General features: G+C 36.9%; 1 protein-coding gene across 1 annotated transcript; it reads right to left on the minus strand.

Moving 5' to 3' along the window:
• Nucleotides 1–861: 861 nt before the first annotated feature.
• Nucleotides 862–20,353, minus strand: LOC109195026 (mucin-5AC-like). The gene is made up of 15 exons (XM_019346427.1): nucleotides 19,451–20,353; nucleotides 15,436–15,529; nucleotides 12,255–12,356; nucleotides 11,960–12,127; nucleotides 11,724–11,834; nucleotides 9,712–10,185; nucleotides 9,418–9,585; nucleotides 9,182–9,292; nucleotides 7,438–7,893; nucleotides 7,144–7,311; nucleotides 6,909–7,019; nucleotides 5,166–5,621; nucleotides 4,872–5,039; nucleotides 4,637–4,747; nucleotides 862–1,154 (listed from the first exon to the last, which is right to left on the minus strand). The coding sequence occupies exons 1-15, from the start codon at nucleotides 20,351–20,353 to the stop codon at nucleotides 862–864; spliced, it is 3,894 nt and encodes a 1,297-aa protein (XP_019201972.1).
• Nucleotides 20,354–21,322: the final 969 nt, after the last annotated feature.

Raw genomic sequence — 21,322 nt, forward strand, 5'->3', positions numbered from 1 at the left:
AGTTAATGAATACCTCCATACTAAATATTGATATATATTTTTAAATCTGTTACATGTTATAAACTGATTATCGAACTTAACGTTAAAGAGTTAAAGTACAAATTACTTAAATAATGATAAAATGCTTATGTTCACTGATGATAAAAAAAACAATGTTGGTTGAATTTATCCAGCAGAAAAACTAATTAAAGACATCTTGTTAAATACACATCAGAGACTACTCATTGATTGAAAGCATGGTCTCCACTCCTGACACTGTAATGTAGTGTTGCACTGAGAGGCGACACAAGTGTTACATAGTAGGCCGTTACTTGACTGAGGAGTAGAGCTGAACAGAAAAGAACATCATTTAATTTATTACAGAGAACATTTCAGCATATATCAAAATGATGTTCTTATCTCTTTCTGTTACTGTTCTTAATAAACACTTATAGATTTGTAGTTACCAGGCAGATTTGTGAGTTGCAGTTATCCGTGTTGCAGCACGTGGCAGATGCAAGAACACTTGAACACCCAGTTAACTGAAATGTCGATTGCCGTAGCTGGACACAGAAGGAAGATGCACACGCTTGTAGATTGTGTTGCTAGTTCCAGATGAGGTAGCTGGAAATTCAAAGTAATTTAAATACTTTATAATGAATTTATTATGTTGATGAAAGCACACATAACTCATAGTCATTGAAATTTACTGAAATGTATCAGATAATATGAAAAAAATTACCTAAATAGTAGCTGTAACACACATGGTCTCTGAAGAACAGTTCACTGTTACGGTGCTTGAACACGTCTGATTTGTGCAGGTTTGGCACTGAAGTGCTCCAGCTGTTGTCATTGGTGCAGAAGTTGTTCTGGTATCTACGACTATTGTTGTGGTGGGCAGCAGTTGTTGGGTTGGTGCAGTTGTGTAGTGGTTGGGCAACATGGTCGTAGTGGAGTAGTTGTTGTGCAGCAGTAGTGTTGTTGGTGCAGCTGTAGTTGTGTTGAAGCAGCTTTGTTGTTGTGGTTGGTGCAGCAGTGGTTGTGCGTGAAGTACAGTTGGTCCACTGTTATGGTACCAGCCATCTGCATGAAAGGTAGAGAACCCAGCTTGAAGCACTGCACACAGGTTGCAGATGCACAGCCGTAAGCTGGGAAACTGTTGGTGCCGTCCCTCACTGCGATCAAAAATTATTGAACAATTTCAGAAATTTTAATGTCATGATTCATATATATTATCATATTAAAGATACTCAGTACATCTTAAAAATCTGTTGCTGATATCTAGTAATATTTATTATTATGTCATTTTAGTGCCTGTTGGTAAGACATGTTAAATGGTAAAACAACAGGTAATATTGCGATTTTGTACTCTAATAAAGCCCCAATTTAATTTATTCCAGGCATATTTACCATTCACACACACTTTCATACAGCAGTTTTACAGTTTGCTTTCGTGCTCTCTGACATTGTGTGTAACGCTGATGATGCATCAGGGTAATTGTTGTTCAAAATCTTTCATTCTGACATGTGAACTGAAACCAAAAAATATATCATAAGATAACATGACTGTGAAAATCAAATGTGTACTCAGAGTATTATCATTAAAATGTTTTCTTTTTATGCAGGACCACTCCTGTCACAGGAATTTATTAATAAATATATTGTATTGTATACATTTATTTCGAGCTTCTTATTAGCTTCTTATTTTCAGTCAAAGAAAATCATCAAGCTACACTGTAGATCACCTGTAGAGTTTTGGGCATTGACCATCATTATTGGTTTGCAAATGATCAGGGAAGTGCATTGTACCTCTCGTACACCATAGGTGGTCTTCCAACATGTAGCATTTTCTGAGAACATCTCATTAAAATCTTCTTTCATAAGCCTGATTTTCAGTCAGTTGTTTAGTGACTTTCACATTTATGTTATTGAAAACATGTAGTCACAATGTCATAAGTCAAAGTGATTCCTTTTAATGAACAGTGTTCCGACACTGGGTGTTCTATTATCACACATGTTTTCATTTAAACAGATAATGATTTCTCCATCAACAAGAAATCAAGTGCTACTCTTGATTTTATCGTATTTTTTTTTTTACTTTGTCCTTTTTGGTGGACAATTATCTCTTTGTTTTCAGCTGTTGTTGTAAACAAATGATTACTCACAACAATAACTGAGAGGTTAATGAATACCTCCATACTACAAATATTGATATATATTTTAAAATCTGTTACATGTATAAACTGATTATCGAATCTTAACGTTTAAAGAGTTAAGTACAAAATTACTAAATAATGATAAATGCTTTATGTTTCCACTGACTGATTAAAAAAACAATGTTGGTTGAATTATTCCAGGCAGAAAAACTAATTTAAAGACAATCTTTGTTAAAGTACACTCAAGAAGACTTACTCTTGATTGAAAGCATTGGTCCTCCACTCCCTGACACTGTAATGTAGTGTTGCACTGAGAGGCGACACAAGTGTTACATAGTAGCCGTTACTTGACTGAGGAGTAGGAGCTGAAACAGAAAGAACATCATTTAATTTATTACAGAGAACATTTCAGCATATATCAAAATGATTGTTCTTATCTCTTTCTGTTACTGTTCTTTAATAAACACTTATAGATTTGTAGTTACCAGGCAGATTTTGTGAGTTGCAGTTATCCGTGTTGCAGCACGTGGCAGATGCAAGAACACTTTGAACACCCAGGTTAACTGAAAATGTCTGATTGCCCGTAGCTGGACACAGAGAGGAAGATGCACACGCCTTGTAGAATTGTGTGCTGTAGTTCCAGATGAGGTAGCTGGAAATTCAAAGTAATTTAAATACTTTTATAATGAATTTTATTAATGTTGATGGAAAGCACACATAACTTCATAGTCATTGAAATTTACTGAATGTATCAGATAATATGAAGAAAAGATTACCTAAATAGTAGCTGTAACACACATGGTCTCTGAAGAACAGTTCACTGTTACTGTGCTTGAACACGTCTGATTTGTGCAGGTTTGGCACTGAAGTGCTCCAGCTGTTGTCAATGTTGGTGCAGAAGTTGTTCTGGTATCTACGACTATTGTTGGTTGGTGCAGCAGTTGTTGTGGTTGGTGCAGTTGTTGTAGTGGTTGGGGCAACAGTGGTGTAGTTGGAGTAGTTGTTGTTGGTGCAGCAGTAGTTGTTGTTGGTGCAGCTGTAGTTGTGGTTGAAGCAGCTTTGTTGTTGTGGTTGGTGCAGCAGTGGTTGTGCGTGAAGTACAGTTTGGTCCACTTGTTATGTACCAGCCATCTGCATGAAAGGTAGAGAACCCAGGCTTGAAGCAGCTGCACACAGGTTTGCAGATGCACAGCCGTAAGCTGGGAAATGTTGGTGCCGTCCCTCACTGCAGATCAAAAATTAGTTTGAACAATTCAGAAATTTTTAATGTCATGATTTCATAATATATTATCATATTTAAGGATTACTCAGTACATCTTAAAATCTGTTTGCTGATATCTAGTAATATTTATATTATGTCATTTAGTGCCTGTTGGTAAGACATGTTAAATGGTAAAACAACAGGTACATTTATTGCGATTTTGTACTCTAATAAAGGCCCAATTTAATTTTATTCCAAGGCATATTTACCAGTTCACACACACTTTCATACAGCAGTTTACAGTTGCCTCTTTCGTGCTCTCTGACTATTGTGTGTAACGCTGATGATGCATCAGGGTAATTTGTTGTTCAAATCTTTCATTCTGACATGTGAACTGTAACCAAAAAATATATCATAAGATAAACATGACTGTGAAAATCAAAATGTGTACTCAGAGTATTATCATTAAAAATGTTTTTCTTTTTTATGCAGGACCACTCCTGTCACAGGAATTTATTAATAAATATATTGTATTGTATTACATTTTATTTAGAGCTTCTTATTAGCTTCTTATTTTTCAGTCAAAAGAAATCATCAAGCTACACTGTAGATCACCTGTAGAGTTTTGGGCATTGACCATCATTATTGGTTTGCAAATGATCAGGGAAGTGCATTGTACCTCTCGTACACCATAGGTGGTCTTCCAACATGTAGCATTTTCTGAGAACATCTATCATTAAAATCTTTCTTTCATAAGCCTGATTTTCAGTCAGTTGTTTAGTGACTTTCACATTTATGTTATTGAAAACATGTAGTCACAATGTCATAAGTCAAAGTGATTTCCTTTTAATGAACAGTGTTCCGACACTGGGTGTTCTATTATCACACATTGTTTTTCATTTAAAACAGATAAATGATTTCTCCATCAACAAGAAATCAAAGTGCTATTCTTGATTTTATCGTTTTTTTTTTTTACTTTGTCCTTTTTTGGTGGACAATTATCTCTTTGTTTTCAGCTGTTGGTGTAAACAAATGATTACTCACAACAATAACTGAGAGGTTAATGAATACCTCCATACTACAAATATTGATATATATTTTTAAAATCTGTTACATGTTATAAACTGATTATCGAAGCTTAACGTTTAAAGAGTTAAAGTACAAAATATTACTTAAATAATGATAAAATGCTTTATGTTTCCACTGACTGATTAAAAAAAAGAATGTTGGTTGAATTTATTCCAGGCAGAAAACTAATTTAAAGACAATCTTTGTTAAAGTACACATCAAGAAGACTTACTCATTGATTGAAAGCATTGGTCCTCCACTCCCTGACACTGTAATGTAGTGTTGCACTGAGAGGCGACACAAGTGTTACATAGTAGGCCGTTACTTGACTGAGGAGTAGGAGCTGAAACAGAAAAGAACATCATTTAATTTTATTACAGAGAACATTTCAGCATATATCAAAATGATTGTTTCTTATCTCTTTCTGTTACTGTTCTTTAATAAAACACTTATAGATTTGTAGTTACCAGGCAGATTTTGTGAGTTGCAGTTATCCGTGTTGCAGCACGTGGCAGATGCAAGAACACTTTGAACACCCAGGTTAACTGAAAATGTCTGATTGCCCGTAGCTGGACACAGAGAGGAAGATGCACACGCCTTGTAGATTTGTGTTGCTGTAGTTCCAGATGAGGTAGCTGGAAATTCAAAGTAATTTAAATACTTTTAATAATGAATTTTATTAATGTTGATGGAAAGCACACATAACTTCATAGTCATTGAAATTTACTGAAATGTATCAGATAATATGAAGAAAAGATTACCTAAAATAGTAGCTGTAACACACATGGTCTCTGAAGAACAGTTCACTGTTACTGTGCTTGAACACGTCTGATTTGTGCAGGTTTGGCACTGAAGTGCTCCAGCTGTTGTCGATGTTGGTGCAGAAGTTGTTCTGGTATCTACGACTATTGTTGTGGTTGGTGCAGCAGTTGTTGTGGTTGGTGCAGTTGTTGTAGTGTTTGGGGCAACAGTGGTCGTAGTTGGAGTAGTTGTTGTTGGTGCAGCAGTAGTTGTTGTTGGTGCAGCTGTAGTTGTGGTTGAAGCAGCTTTTGTTGTTGTGGTTGGTGCAGCAGTGGTTGTGCGTGAAGTACAGTTTGGTCCACTTGTTATGGTACCAGCCATCTGCATGAAAGGTAGAGAACCCAGGCTTGAAGCAGCTGCACACAGGTTTGCAGATGCACAGCCGTAAGCTGGGAAACTGTTGGTGCCGTCCCTCACTGCAGATCAAAAATTAGTTTGAACAATTTCAGAAATTTTTAATGTCATGATTTCATAATATATTATCATATTTAAAGGATTACTCAGTACATCTTAAAAATCTGTTTGCTGATATCTAGTAATATTTATTATTATGTCGTTTTAGTGCCTGTTGGTAAGACATGTTAAATGGTAAAACAACAGGTACATTTATTGCGATTTTGTACTCTAATAAAGGCCCCAATTTAATTTTATTCCAAGGCATATTTACCAGTTCACACACACTTTCATACAGCAGTTTTACAGTTTGCCTCTTTCGTGCTCTCTGACTATTGTGTGTAACGCTGATGATGCATCAGGGTAATTTGTTGTTCAAAATCTTTCATTCTGACATGTGAACTGAAACCAAAAAATATATCATAAGATAAACATGACTGTGAAAATCAAAATGTGTACTCAGAGTATTATCATTAAAAATGTTTTTCTTTTTTATGCAGGACCACTCCTGTCACAGGAATTTATTAATAAATATATTGTATTGTATTACATTTTATTTAGAGCTTCTTATTAGCTTCTTATTTTTCAGTCAAAAGAAAATCATCAAGCTACACTGTAGATCACCTGTAGAGTTTTGGGCATTGACCATCATTATTGGTTTGCAAATGATCAGGGAAGTGCATTGTACCTCTCGTACACCATAGGTGGTCTTCCAACATGTAGCATTTTCTGAGAACATCTATCATTAAAATCTTTCTTTCATAAGCCTGATTTTCAGTCAGTTGTTTAGTGACTTTCACATTTATGTTATTGAAAACATGTAGTCACAATGTCATAAGTCAAAGTGATTTCCTTTTAATGAACAGTGTTCCGACACTGGGTGTTCTATTATCACACATTGTTTTTCATTTAAAACAGATAAATGATTTCTCCATCAACAAGAAATCAAAGTGCTACTCTTGATTTTATCGTATTTTTTTTTTACTTTGTCCTTTTTTGGTGGACAATTATCTCTTTGTTTTCAGCTGTTGTTGTAAACAAATGATTACTCACAACAATAACTGAGAGGTTAATGAATACCTCCATACTACAAATATTGATATATATTTTTAAAATCTGTTACATGTTATAAACTGATTATCGAATCTTAACGTTTAAAGAGTTAAAGTACAAAATATTACTTAAATAATGATAAAATGCTTTATGTTTCCACTGACTGATTAAAAAAAACAATGTTGGTTGAATTTATTCCAGGCAGAAAAACTAATTTAAAGACAATCTTTGTTAAAGTACACTTCAAGAAGACTTACTCATTGATTGAAAGCATTGGTCCTCCACTCCCTGACACTGTAATGTAGTGTTGCACTGAGAGGCGACACAAGTGTTACATAGTAGGCCGTTACTTGACTGAGGAGTAGGAGCTGAAACAGAAAAGAACATCATTTAATTTGATTACAGAGAACATTTCAGCATATATCAAATGATTGTTTCTTATCTCTTTCTGTTACTGTTTCTTTAATAAAACACTTATAGATTTGTAGTTACCAGGCAGATTTTGTGAGTTGCAGTTATCCGTGTTGCAGCACGTGGCAGATGCAAGAACACTTTGAACACCCAGGTTAACTGAAAATGTCTGATTGCCCGTAGCTGGACACAGAGAGGAAGATGCACACGCCTTGTAGAATTGTGTTGCTGTAGTTCCAGATGAGGTAGCTGGAAATTCAAAGTAATTTAAATACTTTTAATAATGAATTTTATTAATGTTGATGGAAAGCACACATAACTTCATAGTCATTGAAATTTACTGAAATGTATCAGATAATATGAAGAAAAGATTACCTAAAATAGTAGCTGTAACACACATGGTCTCTGAAGAACAGTTCACTGTTACTGTGCTTGAACACGTCTGATTTGTGCAGGTTTGGCACTGAAGTGCTCCAGCTGTTGTCAATGTTGGTGCAGAAGTTGTTCTGGTATCTACGACTATTGTTGTGGTTGGTGCAGCAGTTGTTGTGGTTGGTGCAGTTGTTGTAGTGGTTGGGGCAACAGTGGTCGTAGTTGGAGTAGTTGTTGTTGGTGCAGCAGTAGTTGTTGTTGGTGCAGCTGTAGTTGTGGTTGAAGCAGCTTTTGTTGTTGTGGTTGGTGCAGCAGTGGTTGTGCGTGAAGTACAGTTTGGTCCACTTGTTATGGTACCAGCCATCTGCATGAAAGGTAGAGAACCCAGGCTTGAAGCAGCTGCACACAGGTTTGCAGATGCACAGCCGTAAGCTGGGAAACTGTTGGTGCCGTCCCTCACTGCCGATCAAAAATTAGTTTGAACAATTTCAGAAATTTTTAATGTCATGATTTCATAATATATTATCATATTTAAAGGATTACTCAGTACATCTTAAAAATCTGTTTGCTGATATCTAGTAATATTTATTATTATGTCATTTTAGTGCCTGTTGGTAAGACATGTTAAATGGTAAAACAACAGGTACATTTATTGCGATTTTGTACTCTAATAAAGGCCCCAATTTAATTTTATTCCAAGGCATATTTACCAGTTCACACACACTTTCATACAGCAGTTTTACAGTTTGCCTCTTTCGTGCTCTCTGACTATTGTGTGTAACGCTGATGATGCATCAGGGTAATTTGTTGTTCAAAATCTTTCATTCTGACATGTGAACTGAAACCAAAAAATATATCATAAGATAAACATGACTGTGAAAATCAAAATGTGTACTCAGAGTATTATCATTAAAAATGTTTTTCTTTTTTATGCAGGACCACTCCTGTCACAGGAATTTATTAATAAATATATTGTATTGTATTACATTTTATTTCGAGCTTCTTATTAGCTTCTTATTTTTCAGTCAAAAGAAAATCATCAAGCTACACTGTAGATCACCTGTAGAGTTTTGGGCATTGACCATCATTATTGGTTTGCAAATGATCAGGGAAGTGCATTGTACCTCTCGTACACCATAGGTGGTCTTCCAACATGTAGCATTTTCTGAGAACATCTATCATTAAAATCTTTCTTTCATAAGCCTGATTTTCAGTCAGTTGTTTAGTGACTTTCACATTTATGTTATTGAAAACATGTAGTCACAATGTCATAAGTCAAAGTGATTTCCTTTTAATGAACAGTGTTCCGACACTGGGTGTTCTATTATCACACATTGTTTTTCATTTAAAACAGATAAATGATTTCTCCATCAACAAGAAATCAAAGTGCTACTCTTGATTTTATCGTATTTTTTTTTTTACTTTGTCCTTTTTTGGTGGACAATTATCTCTTTGTTTTCAGCTGTTGTTGTAAACAAATGATTACTCACAACAATAACTGAGAGGTTAATGAATACCTCCATACTACAAATATTGATATATATTTTTAAAATCTGTTACATGTTATAAACTGATTATCGAATCTTAACGTTTAAAGAGTTAAAGTACAAAATATTACTTAAATAATGATAAAATGCTTTATGTTTCCACTGACTGATTAAAAAAAACAATGTTGGTTGAATTTATTCCAGGCAGAAAAACTAATTTAAAGACAATCTTTGTTAAAGTACACTTCAAGAAGACTTACTCGTTGATTGAAAGCATTGGTCCTCCACTCCCTGACACTGTAATGTAGTGTTGCACTGAGAGGCGACACAAGTGTTACATAGTAGGCCGTTACTTGACTGAGGAGTAGGAGCTGAAACAGAAAAGAACATCATTTAATTTTATTACAGAGAACATTTCAGCATATATCAAAATGATTGTTTCTTATCTCTTTCTGTTACTGTTTCTTTAATAAAACACTTATAGATTTGTAGTTACCAGGCAGATTTTGTGAGTTGCAGTTATCCGTGTTGCAGCACGTGGCAGATGCAAGAACACTTTGAACACCCAGGTTAACTGAAAATGTCTGATTGCCCGTAGCTGGACACAGAGAGGAAGATGCACACGCCTTGTAGAATTGTGTTGCTGTAGTTCCAGATGAGGTAGCTGCAAATTCAAAGTAATTTAAATACTTTTAATAATGAATTTTATTAATGTTGATGGAAAGCACACATAACTTCATAGTCATTGAAATTTACTGAAATGTATCAGATAATATGAAGAAAAGATTACCTAAAATAGTAGCTGTAACACACATGGTCTCTGAAGAACAGTTCACTGTTACTGTGCTTGAACACGTCTGATTTGTGCAGGTTTGGCACTGAAGTGCTCCAGCTGTTGTCAATGTTGGTGCAGAAGTTGTTCTGGTATCTACGACTATTGTTGTGGTTGGTGCAGCAGTTGTTGTGGTTGGTGCAGTTGTTGTGGTTGGTGCAGTTGTTGTAGTGGTTGGGGCAACAGTGGTCGTAGTTGGAGTAGTTGTTGTTGGTGCAGCAGTAGTTGTTGTTGGTGCAGCTGTAGTTGTGGTTGAAGCAGCTTTTGTTGTTGTGGTTGGTGCAGCAGTGGTTGTGCGTGAAGTACAGTTTGGTCCACTTGTTATGGTACCAGCCATCTGCATGAAAGGTAGAGAACCCAGGCTTGAAGCAGCTGCACACAGGTTTGCAGATGCACAGCCGTAAGCTGGGAAACTGTTGGTGCCGTCCCTCACTGCAGATCAAAAATTAGTTTGAACAATTTCAGAAATTTTTAATGTCATGATTTCATAATATATTATCATATTTAAAGGATTACTCAGTACATCTTAAAAATCTGTTTGCTGATATCTAGTAATATTTATTATTATGTCATTTTAGTGCCTGTTGGTAAGACATGTTAAATGGTAAAACAACAGGTACATTTATTGCGATTTTGTACTCTAATAAAGGCCCCAATTTAATTTTATTCCAAGGCATATTTACCAGTTCACACACACTTTCATACAGCAGTTTTACAGTTTGCCTCTTTCGTGCTCTCTGACTATTGTGTGTAACGCTGATGATGCATCAGGGTAATTTGTTGCTCAAAATCTTTCATTTTGACATGTGAACTGTAACCAAAAAAATATATCATAAGATAAACATGACTGTGAAAATCAAAATGTGTACTCAGAGTATTATCATTAAAAATGTTTTTGTTTTTTTATGCATGAACACTCCTATTACAGGAATTTATTAATAAATATATTGTATTACATTTTATTTAGAGCTTCTAACTATTTTTCAGTCAAAAGAAAATTATCAAGCTACACTGTAGATCACCTGTAGAGTTTTGGGCATTGACCATCATTATTGGTTTGCAAATGATCAGGGAAGTGCATTGTACCTCTCGTACACCATAGGTGGTCTTCCAACATGTAGCATTTTCTGAGAACATCTATCATTAAAATCTTTCTTTCATAAGCCTGATTTTCAGTCAGTTGTTTAGTGACTTTCACATTTATGTTATTGAAAACATGTAGTCACAATGTCATAAGCCAAAGTGATTTTCTTTTAATGAACAGTGTTCCGACACTGGGTGTTCTATTATCACACATTGTTTTTCATTTAAAGCAGATAAATGGTTTCTCCATCAACAAGAATTCAAAGTGCTACTCTTTCCATTTTCTTTACTTTTCTCTTGTTGTGATGGACATGTATGTCCATGTTACAAATAATGATTTTTTTCTTTAATTTTGAGAATAGTTGTTAACTAATATATTTATGTGTTGTGGACAAATCTGTAACATGTCATAAACTGATTATCAAATCTTCATCTTTCAAGATTTAAAGTAGAAAATAACATTTAAATACTGATAAAATGCTTTTATGACTGCAGAACATTCTGAAAAGAAAGTTGGTTGAATTTGTTCCAGGCAGATTAACCATTATCGTATTTTTTTTACTTTGTCCTTTTTTGGTGGACAATTATCTCTTTGTTTTCAGCTGTTGTTGTAAACAAATGATTACTCACAACAATAACTGAGAGGTTAATGAATACCTCCATACTACAAATATTGATATATATTTTTAAAATCTGTTACATGTTATAAACTGATTATCGAATCTTAACGTTTAAAGAGTTAAAGTACAAAATATTACTTAAATAATGATAAAATGCTTTATGTTTCCACTGACTGATTAAAAAAAACAATGTTGGTTGAATTTATTCCAGGCAGAAAAACTAATTTAAAGACAATCTTTGTTAAAGTACACATCAAGAAGACTTACTCATTGATTGAAAGCATTGGTCCTCCACTCCCTGACACTGTAATGGAGTGTTGCACTTAGAGGTGGCACAAGCGTTACATTGTAGGCCGTTACTTGACTGAGGAGTAGGAGCTGAAACAGAAAAGAACATCATTTAATTTTATTACAGAGAACATTTCAGCATATATCAAAATGATTGTTTCTTATCTCTTTCTGTTACTGTTTCTTTAATAAAACACTTATAGATTTGTAGTTACCAGGCAGATTTTGTGAGTTGCAGTTATCCGTGTTGCAGCACATGGCAGATGCAAGAACACTTTCAACACCCAGGTCAACTGAAAATGTCTGATTGCCCGTAGCTGGACACAGAGAGGAAGATGCACACGCCTTGTAGATTTGTGTTGCTGTAGTTCCAGAGGATTTAGCTGCAAATTCAAAGTTAATTGTAATATTTTTAATGATGAATTTTATTAATGTTGACAGAAAGTACACATAACTTCACAGTCATTGAAATTTACTGAAATTTATCAGATAATATGAAGAAAAGATTACCTAAAATAGTAGCTGTGACACACATGGTCTCTGAAGAACAGTTCACTGTTACTGTGCTTGAACACGTCTGATTTGTGCAGGTTTGGCACTGAAGTGCTCCAGCTGCAAGCAGGAGAGAAACAGTGAAAGGATTTTAGTTAAAAATCAAAGATTACTGGGGTTTTTTAAATACCTGCATTATTAAATAGGCTTTATCTCTTCTATTTCTTTACACTGTTACCCAAACTAATACAATTGGTTCATATATAGCATTTTGCTACTTAAACACCTAAAGCCCTTTATTCAACATGTCTCATTAACCCAGTCATACAGTATCTTTTATATATTTCTTTCTTTCTTTCTTTCTTTCTTTGTCTCCCTTTCTTAATTTTTACATGTAATTACTTTCTATTTAAAATTCACAGTTCAACTCCCCGCATAGAGAGTCATGTTACCAGGGAGTGTCCTACCACCATTCCAATTATTAAATGATCTTGTCTACCTTTCTTAGCCACAGGCAGCGAAGGTGGCAAAAGTACAGACATTCTGCATTTAAGTGGAAGTACATATACTTGTGTTAAATATAGTCCAGTAAAAGATGAAATACAGAAGCAACTTCTTTACTCAGGTAAAAGTGAAAAGTACAGGCTCTGATATTTACAAAAAGTATAAATATCCTTGAAGGATGATTCCACTATCTATTTTTATGCAGAGGTATTTGGACCTTCAGCTATATTAATCTAATATGAAAATAATTTTAGTACATGGGAATACAAATGTTATTTGAATCTAATCTAATTCTAATGAATGTGCTCAGCTTGAATCTGTTATTTAGAATACAAACTGTAAAAAAGACTTAAAAAATAGGTGTGACTTTGCCTCTACAGCTATACAGAAAAATTAGAATGGTCAGGGGTTAAAAGCAAGATTCGGCAAGTGGAGGAACACTAAGGTCTTTTGTAGTAGCTCAAGAAAATATGAACAGTTCACAATCATTTATATTGTGAGCTCCATTCAATTTTCTTTGTGTACAAGTTTTGATCAGCTGACCTGCTATTTGTGGATTTACACAACTGAAGTAAACTAGATGAAAGTAGAGGTTTCGGCTAAGTTCCATTTCCTACATTAATAATATAATGTATATTGTCTTTATACTAGGCAGTATAAATTTGGCATAAAGATTGCATTCAGTGAATAAATCTAAGCATCATCAGCTTAAATGTAAGTTAATCTCTGCTGCACTTGATGTAACCTAACACTGACCACCACAGCCACTGAGTATAAGTCCAACACAGACCTTTACTGTGATTTCACCACATTAATGTAAGCTAACCTGTTTATCCTGGACAAAACGAATCCAGAATTGTCATGCAACAAAGTTAGCATACTAAGTGAAGGAGGTTTCACAAAATTAAAATACAACATTTATAAAAACACATCATATACGCATCCAGTATATGAATATTACAACATTGCATGTAAGCTTTAAATCTTCAGTTTATCAAGCGTCACAGAGCAGTCATTACCTTTAAATCCCTCTTCTTCCTTTCCTGTCCTGTCATTTATTACATCTTTCTCGATCTCTCAATAAAGTTAGCTGTCACTCTTTTCTCTCCCTGTGAAATACAACAGCTGGACCTCTAGCTGCAACACACTGTGCGACAAACTGCACACAGTTTACGTATTTGTTGATGTTTGCTTAGCTGATAGAAATCTTGTAGAAACGTCACGTCTTTTATGCTCATCCCTCTTCTGTAGCGCTAGCTAGATGCTGATTACAACACAAGCCCACTTTAACCCCCGAGTACAGGGGTGTCCAACTCCAGTTTTTGAGAGCTACTGTCCTACAACTTTTAGATGCATCCATAATCCAACACAGCGAAATCAAATGATTGTATTACCTCTTCAGCGTGCCATCAAGTTTGGCAAAGGCCTGGTAACAAAGCCATTCATTTGATTTAGGTGTGTCGGAAAAAGGATGCATCTAAAAGTATTTAAACGTAGAATGGGAGGGAGAGCCTTCAGTTTTCAGGCCCCTCTTCTGTGGAAGCAGCTTCCAGGTTGGATTCGGGAGACAGACACTATCTCTACTTTTAAGATTAGGCTTAAAACTTTCCTTTTTGCTAAAGCATACAGTTAGGGCTGGACCAGGTGACCCTGAATCCTCCCTTAGTTATGCTGCAATAGACGTAGGGTGCCAGGGATTCCCATGATGCATTGAGTTTTTCCTTTCCAGTCACCTTTCTCACTCACTATGTGTTAATAGACCTCTCTGCATTGAATCATACCTGTTATTAATCTCTCCCTCTCTTCCACAGCATGTCTTTATCCTGTTTTCCTTCTCTCACCCCAACCGGTTGCAGCAGATGGTCCCTGAGCCTAGTTCTGCCGGAGGTTTCTTCCTGTCAAAAGGGAGTTTTTCCTTCCCACTGTCGCCAAAGTGCTTGCTCATAGGGGGTCATATGATTGTTGGGTTTTTCTCTGTATCTGTTATTATAGAGTATACTGTACAATATAAAGCGCCTTGAGGCGACTTTTGTTGTGATTTGGCGCTATATAAATAAAATTGAATTGAATTGAATTGAATTGAATTAAAAGCTGCAGGACAGTAGCTCTCGAGGACTGGAGTTGGACACCCCTGCTCAAGTATAAACGCTATAAATAATACCAAAACAGCCTTGTTTTGAAAATGCAAGGAGTAGAAAGTAAAGTTGTGTGTGTTAAAAATATAAGGAATAAAAAAGTTTTCAGAAAAATAAATACTTCAGTATACCTGAAATTTTTTTACTTAAAAAGAGTAACAGAGTATTTTTACTTTGTTATTTCCCACCTCTGACAGGAAGATCTTAACATCTTAACAATGAGTTTATCATATTTGATACAGTTTTTGAGTTTTCTATATCATCAATGTCACCCCCACACAATACATTTTTAAGCAATTTTTAAAAGATGTAGCAAATATGATAGAAATTAAGTCATACATGGATATTAAAACATAATTAATGTTTCTAACAAATTTTAATTTGAATATATAAAATTCCAATAAACACTCCATTTTCAAAAAATTAGAATTTTCTGGCAGTTATTTTATTGTTCAGGCTTTAAAGGGTTAAGGTGCTATAACATCTATATAAAATAATTTTTAACTTCTTTCTTTGACAGTAAAATTTACATCCTAAACAATAAGCAAAAGTGGAGTTACCTGTGCTGGATAGTGCCCAGAGGAGAATCAGAGCAGTCAGCTTCATTGTGATGAACAGGTCACTTCTGCAGATTAGTTTCCCTGGACTGTGATACTAAACCCGAGGAGAACTGCTACTCCTTATAGACTGAACAGTTGATCTCAGGATTGGGCGTGTTTACATTTTTACATTATGAACATTCAGACACTCATATCCTCGTTTGTGATAATGTCATCACCTTTACCACAACCTTTGTTCAATTGTAGATTTAAACAAAGGGTTCACCACAACGTTTTTTTTAATTAAGAATGAATGAAAATTATCTCCTTTTATGCGTCACTGAGCCTTCATTTTCTCTTTTGCTATGTGAAATTACTTGGGTTAATTGTTCGTGCATGTTTTTCAAGCACGTGGGTGTTAAACTTGGTAGTCTATAATGAGCTCTTTTATTGTTTTTCTTTTTCTTTCAAATCCTGCCCTGTCTGTCAGGTTTTGCATTCAAAATTCTGATCTGAATGCACTGTTGTGCCAAACATATTTTGCTTTTCCGAGATAAGACTCTCATTCAGGTGTTTCTTTAATCTGTTTATTTCTTCATTTCTATTTTTTTTAGAGGTGATACAAGTACAGACATTCTGTACTAAGTAGACGTGAAAGTGAAAGTACAGGCTCTGAAATGTACTCAAAATAAGAACGTAAAAAGTAGCTCTTGGGAGGATGATTTTACCAAGTATTTTTGTGCAAAGCTAACTGAACCATGTGCTATATTCATGTAATAAAAAAAAAATATGTAGGTGGGGTTACAAACTTAATTTTAAGTCTAAATTTCAATTCTAGTAAATGTACCCGGCTTTTATCAGTTGAGTAGAACAGATCAGTTGTGATCAGCTGATCTGTGCTGCTGTTTCTCTGAGGTTTACTGGTCTTTGTGGATTTACACAACTTTAAATAGCACTTAATTTACCTCAATTTGATTTACAGCATGTTTCACAATATGATAAAACATAATGTCACATGTACAGACCTAGTATCTGATTTAAAAACATGAGGACTTAGGATAGGAAAGGAAGAAGCGAGGTTAGATTTAAAGGTAAGGACCTCTCAATGGTGTTTGATAACCTGGAAATGTAAAGCTTACATCTGGCTTTTTTATCTTTTTCCATCTCTGAATAAAGTTAGCTATCAGTCTTTTTGCTCCCCGTGAAATAGAGCCGCTGGACCTTTAGACAGCAACACACTGTACAACAAACTGCAACACAAGCAACACAAGGATTGCCTTTCAGGTGTTACTGTTTAGGCTCAAATCGATTTAATATTTGAAGGCATGAAGTGACATGAAATAATAACCTCACCTCAAATACATCAAATTAAAAGTGATAAGCTCACTTTGAAAATGTAAGGAGTAGAAAGTACAGATATTTGTTTAAATGTGTAGGGAGTAAAAGTAAAAAGGTGGGAAAAAAAACCTCTCAAATACAGGTAACTGAAAAATTTACTCAAGTACAGTAACAAAGTATTTGCACTTTGTTACTTCCCACCTGTTTTTTTTAGTTTTTACTTTTTATGTGGTATACAGTATGAGAATATCTAAGGCAGGACAGGCAGGAAAAAAGGAGTGGGATAGAGTACAAATAAAAGTGTACAACAAACTGCGAACTGTCTCGCTTGTAAGAAAAATAAACATGCTGCACCTGGAACACAAAAAGCCAGTAATGCACAGTTACAGAAAATTATTTATCTTCTTGCGGTGTTTCTGTGTGAGAGTGTGGGGGAGAGAGAGCGAGAGAGAGAGAGAGAGAGAGAGTGTGGGTGTCAAGTGTGAGTGTGTGTGTATGTGTATATGTCTTTGTCATAAAATGTACTTGAAAATGAAGGTGGAAAGGCACAATAACGCCCAATGGATCCAAGAGAACTGGGTCATCTACAGCCCCCATAAGTACCGAAGACCTAAGACCACACACCTCTGCGATATCTGTGCAGCCATCCCAGTACACCTAGGTCCAAAGGATGGGAATCCCAGGAGACAAGAGGTGATGGGCAGCTGACCCCACAAGAGGCTGGTGTAAGCCAAGATCAGGGTCCCAGGGCTCCAGCTGCCCAAGAACCACCTGTTACCCAGTAGAGCACCCCCTGTCACGGAAGAAGTCCAAGCAACCCCAGACCACCAAGGGAGCAGGTCAACAAACATGACAGAACATGCGCCCTGGAACCAACAAGTACACACAATCCGGGGAGGGGCAGCAAAATCCAGAAAGGAGCAGTAGAGAAGGTGATACGCAATAGGTCATGAAGTGTCCTATTGAATCGTTCACATTGTGCGTTGCCTTGGGGATGATGTGGTGTAGTACGGCTTTTTTTAACCCCATATAACTTGCACAGTTCCTGAATCACCTCACTTTCAAAATTTCTGCCCTGATCAGAACGTAACCTCTCTGGTACACCATACCTCATGAACCACTCTCTGAGCGGTTGTATCAGCTTTCTGGTCGCGTGTAGGGAAAGCTTGTGTGAACTTGGTGAAAACATCTGTAACCACCAACACATTTTCCCGTCCATCTGAGGCTGGCTCCAACACACTAAAATCTACTGCCACTAGAGCAGGGCGATATGGCCAAAAATATTTATCACGATATATATTTGAAAATTTGCGATAACGATATAACTGACGATATAATTGATGCGAGACAAAATACAACTCCACAACATTACTAGAGCAAAAAGACAACCTTCCATTTATTTTCACTTAAACAAGAAGCTGGTTTTTATGTGCATTAAAGCTATATAAAAATTTAACAGTGCAAATGCAAATTCCTTGCTGAAAGTTTAACCAAAAGGCATTTCCAGTAGAAACGGTCTGACATATCCTGAGCATAACCATGTATAATATCCACTGAAGTTAAAAAGAGGTGCTTTGCAACATTAAACTGCAGTGTGCAGTACGTACTTTTCGGACCATAAAGTGCACGGGATTATAAGGCACATTAAGCGAAACAAAGCAGTCAGATAAATCAAACTTTACTCAACTCATTCTTTTTGCTTCCTCCGCTTCTGTACCATTGATTCATTAATGCTGTATTCTATCACAACTGCTCTATTCCCATGTTGTAACAGTATATTAATGACTAACCTCATATTGTGGATGGATTATCTCAGTTGTTCTCCTGACTGAAGTCCGTTTACAGCATCCTGCCATGCGATTGCATTTGTCTCTAACTATCAGGAACCTTAACGTTAACTTTTATAAGTGGAAAAGTGTTAGTGTTCGTCCTCCAGCTTCACTGTTTATGTTATGCTAACATAGCTGTGTCGCTAGCGATCACGTAGCACATCATTATATACCAGGTAGCCCAACTTCAGTAACCCTACAAACGTCACTGCTGTTTAGTTTTCTGTCTTCATTTATGTTGGAAGTGATAGCAGAGCTGTACGTTTGAATTTTTTCAGAAATCTCTCAGTCAGAACATGCTATATCATGCTTAGGTAACTAGCGAAACTAGCGAGCTAACTTCCGCTAGCTTCCTGCTAACTTCTAACTCCGTTAAGTGTAATAAATTCTGTTTTCATGGATGCCTGGAAGTTAAACTTCATAGTTACACCTGGTAAAGCAGTAATGCTGATCGTTTTATTAAAGCTGAAAGAATTTAGACAGTTTTTAACTCTCAGTGATGCTGCAGTGTTCGTTTGACCTGAAGTATACGGAGGTTAGGACCCAGATTGCTCCCAGATTTAAGAGCATCTTAGTCCGACAAACACGGCAATAACGACGGCCCGCTTGCATGTTCTGCAAAAAAATGTGCTCTGTCGTGTATCTGACAGACAAACACTAAACCAGTTCCTCATCACTGAAGTTGCACCATTTTTACAAACCAATTCTGGTTCATCTGTTTCACTCAACAATCGGCCATGTGCGTATGAAAACAAAGGCACTGCGCATGCGCGTTTTACTCATAGTCTATCGCGATATTTCATTTTCCTATCATTGCCTAACATTATACCGGTATTACCGTGAACGGTATAATATGGCCCAGCCCTAACTGCCACCACTTCAAGAGGTCTAGTGGCCAGAAAAGGCTTCACAGGGGCATGAATCTTGGGCTGTGGCAACTTAGTGAGCACACATCTATAGCATTTCTTAATCCACTGGTCCACTTCTTCATACATACCAACCCAAAAACATCTCTGCCTTAACAGATTCTGGGTCTGCTCCACCCCCTGATGCCCCATCTGATCATGCACACTCCCCAGTACAGCTTCCTTTAAACAAGCTGGCAAAAGGAGCTGCTGACACCTCCCCAAATGTCCATCCTCAATGACCCGATACAACAGTCCCTCAATCTCTATGATACGTGACCACTGCCGGAGCAGAGAAATCACAGATTTAGCCAAACCTTTCCTCTGCTGGTATGTGGGTTTCTTCTTTTTGTCCCAAAACTGCCTAAAGGACTTGATAGTAGGGTCAGAGCTCTGAAACTGTCGCAACTCTTCCTTAGAATACCCTGGCAGGGTGGGTGTATTCCCTTGGGAATCAGTAAAATGAGTGTCTTGCTCAACTGCTGTAACCCGCGCCTGCCTCACCTGACAACATTTTACACCTGCACTTACTAAATCCAGCCCAAGTGTTGTCCCTCTGCTGACTAGGTTACAGTTGGATATGCATTCATCAAACTCCTCCTCATCTCCTGTAGGCTGGGGCTCCCCTGCTAATGGCTGCCTAGAGAGGGTATTGGCTGCTGTGTTACACTGACCAGGGCGATACTGCACCTCAAAGTCAAATGGCGCTAACTGGGCAACCCAGCGCTGTTCGATGGCTCCCAGCTTTGCTGAGTTCAGGTGACAGAGGGGGTTGTTATCTGTCACAACTGTGAATTTGGAGCCTAAGAGATACCCCCTAAACTTCTCAGACACAGCCCATTTAAGGGCGAGGAGCTCTAATTTCATGCTGCTATAATTTCTGTCATTTCTCTCTGCATTTCTCAACCTTCAGCTGGCGTATGCTATAACACGTTTCCTGCCACCCTGCGCCTGATAAAGAACTGCTCCCAGTCCTAAACTGCTGGCATCTGTCTCAACAACAAATGGCAGTGAGAAATCAGCATAAGCAAGTAGGGGGGCACTTGTGAGCTTCTCTTTCAGCTGTTCAAATGACTCTTGACAAGATGGCGTCCACACACTTTCAAGCAAGCTTCTATATTTAGCTGGACTGTCATCTTTGCCCCATGCATTAATCAGATCATGCAAAGGACCTGCCAGCTGCGAAAATCCATGGAGAAATCTTCTGTAATAACTGCAAAATCCCAGGAAGGAACTCAGCTCTTTAACTGTGGTGGGTACTGGCCACTGCCTCACTGCAGCTATCTTGTCTGGGTCCGTACCTATCCCTTCAGCTGAGATCAGGTGAAACAAAAAGCGTACACTACATTGGAGAAAATGACATTTCTCCACCTTAACCTTCAGCCCAGTTTCCCTGAGTCTCTGCAACACTGTCTGAAGACATGCCAGATGGTCTTCAAAAGTGGATGAGTAGACTAATATGTCATCTAGGTACACGAGCATAATCTGAAGGATTAAGTCACTCATAATGGCCTGCATGAGTCTTTGGAAGGTGGCTGGACCATTACACACACCAAAGGGCAACCTGGTATATTCAAACAACCCAAATGGGGTTGTAAAAGCAGTCTTGTGCCTGTCCCTTTCGTGAACTGCCACTTTATGATAGCCACTTGCCAGGTCGATAGTCAAGAAAAACCTTGCACCATGTAATGCATCAAAGGATTCATCTATACGGGGCAAAGGAAAGGCATCACGTCTGGTCTTGGCATTTAGCCGCCTGTAATCGACACATAACCTCAAGCTGTTGTCTGTCTTCCTCACCAGCACAATGGGCGATGCATAGGCACTAGTGCTTTA

The sequence above is a fragment of the Oreochromis niloticus genome, linkage group LG17, assembly GCF_001858045.2.
Source record: "Oreochromis niloticus isolate F11D_XX linkage group LG17, O_niloticus_UMD_NMBU, whole genome shotgun sequence".
In the NCBI taxonomy this organism is placed as follows: Eukaryota; Metazoa; Chordata; class Actinopteri; order Cichliformes; family Cichlidae; genus Oreochromis; species Oreochromis niloticus.

Coding starts and splice junctions, on each gene's coding strand:
- LOC109195026 (XM_019346427.1), bottom strand. CDS start 20,353: ATGAAATTAGAGCTCCTCGCCCTTAAATGGGCTGTGTCTGAGAAGTTT. Junction 15,530..19,450: donor GACCTCTTGAAGTGGTGGCA/GTTAGGGCTGGG, acceptor CCTCGGGTTTAG/TATCACAGTCCAGGGAAACT. Junction 12,128..12,254: donor TGTCACAGCTACTATTTTAG/GTAATCTTTTCT, acceptor TTGAATTTGCAG/CTAAATCCTCTGGAACTACA.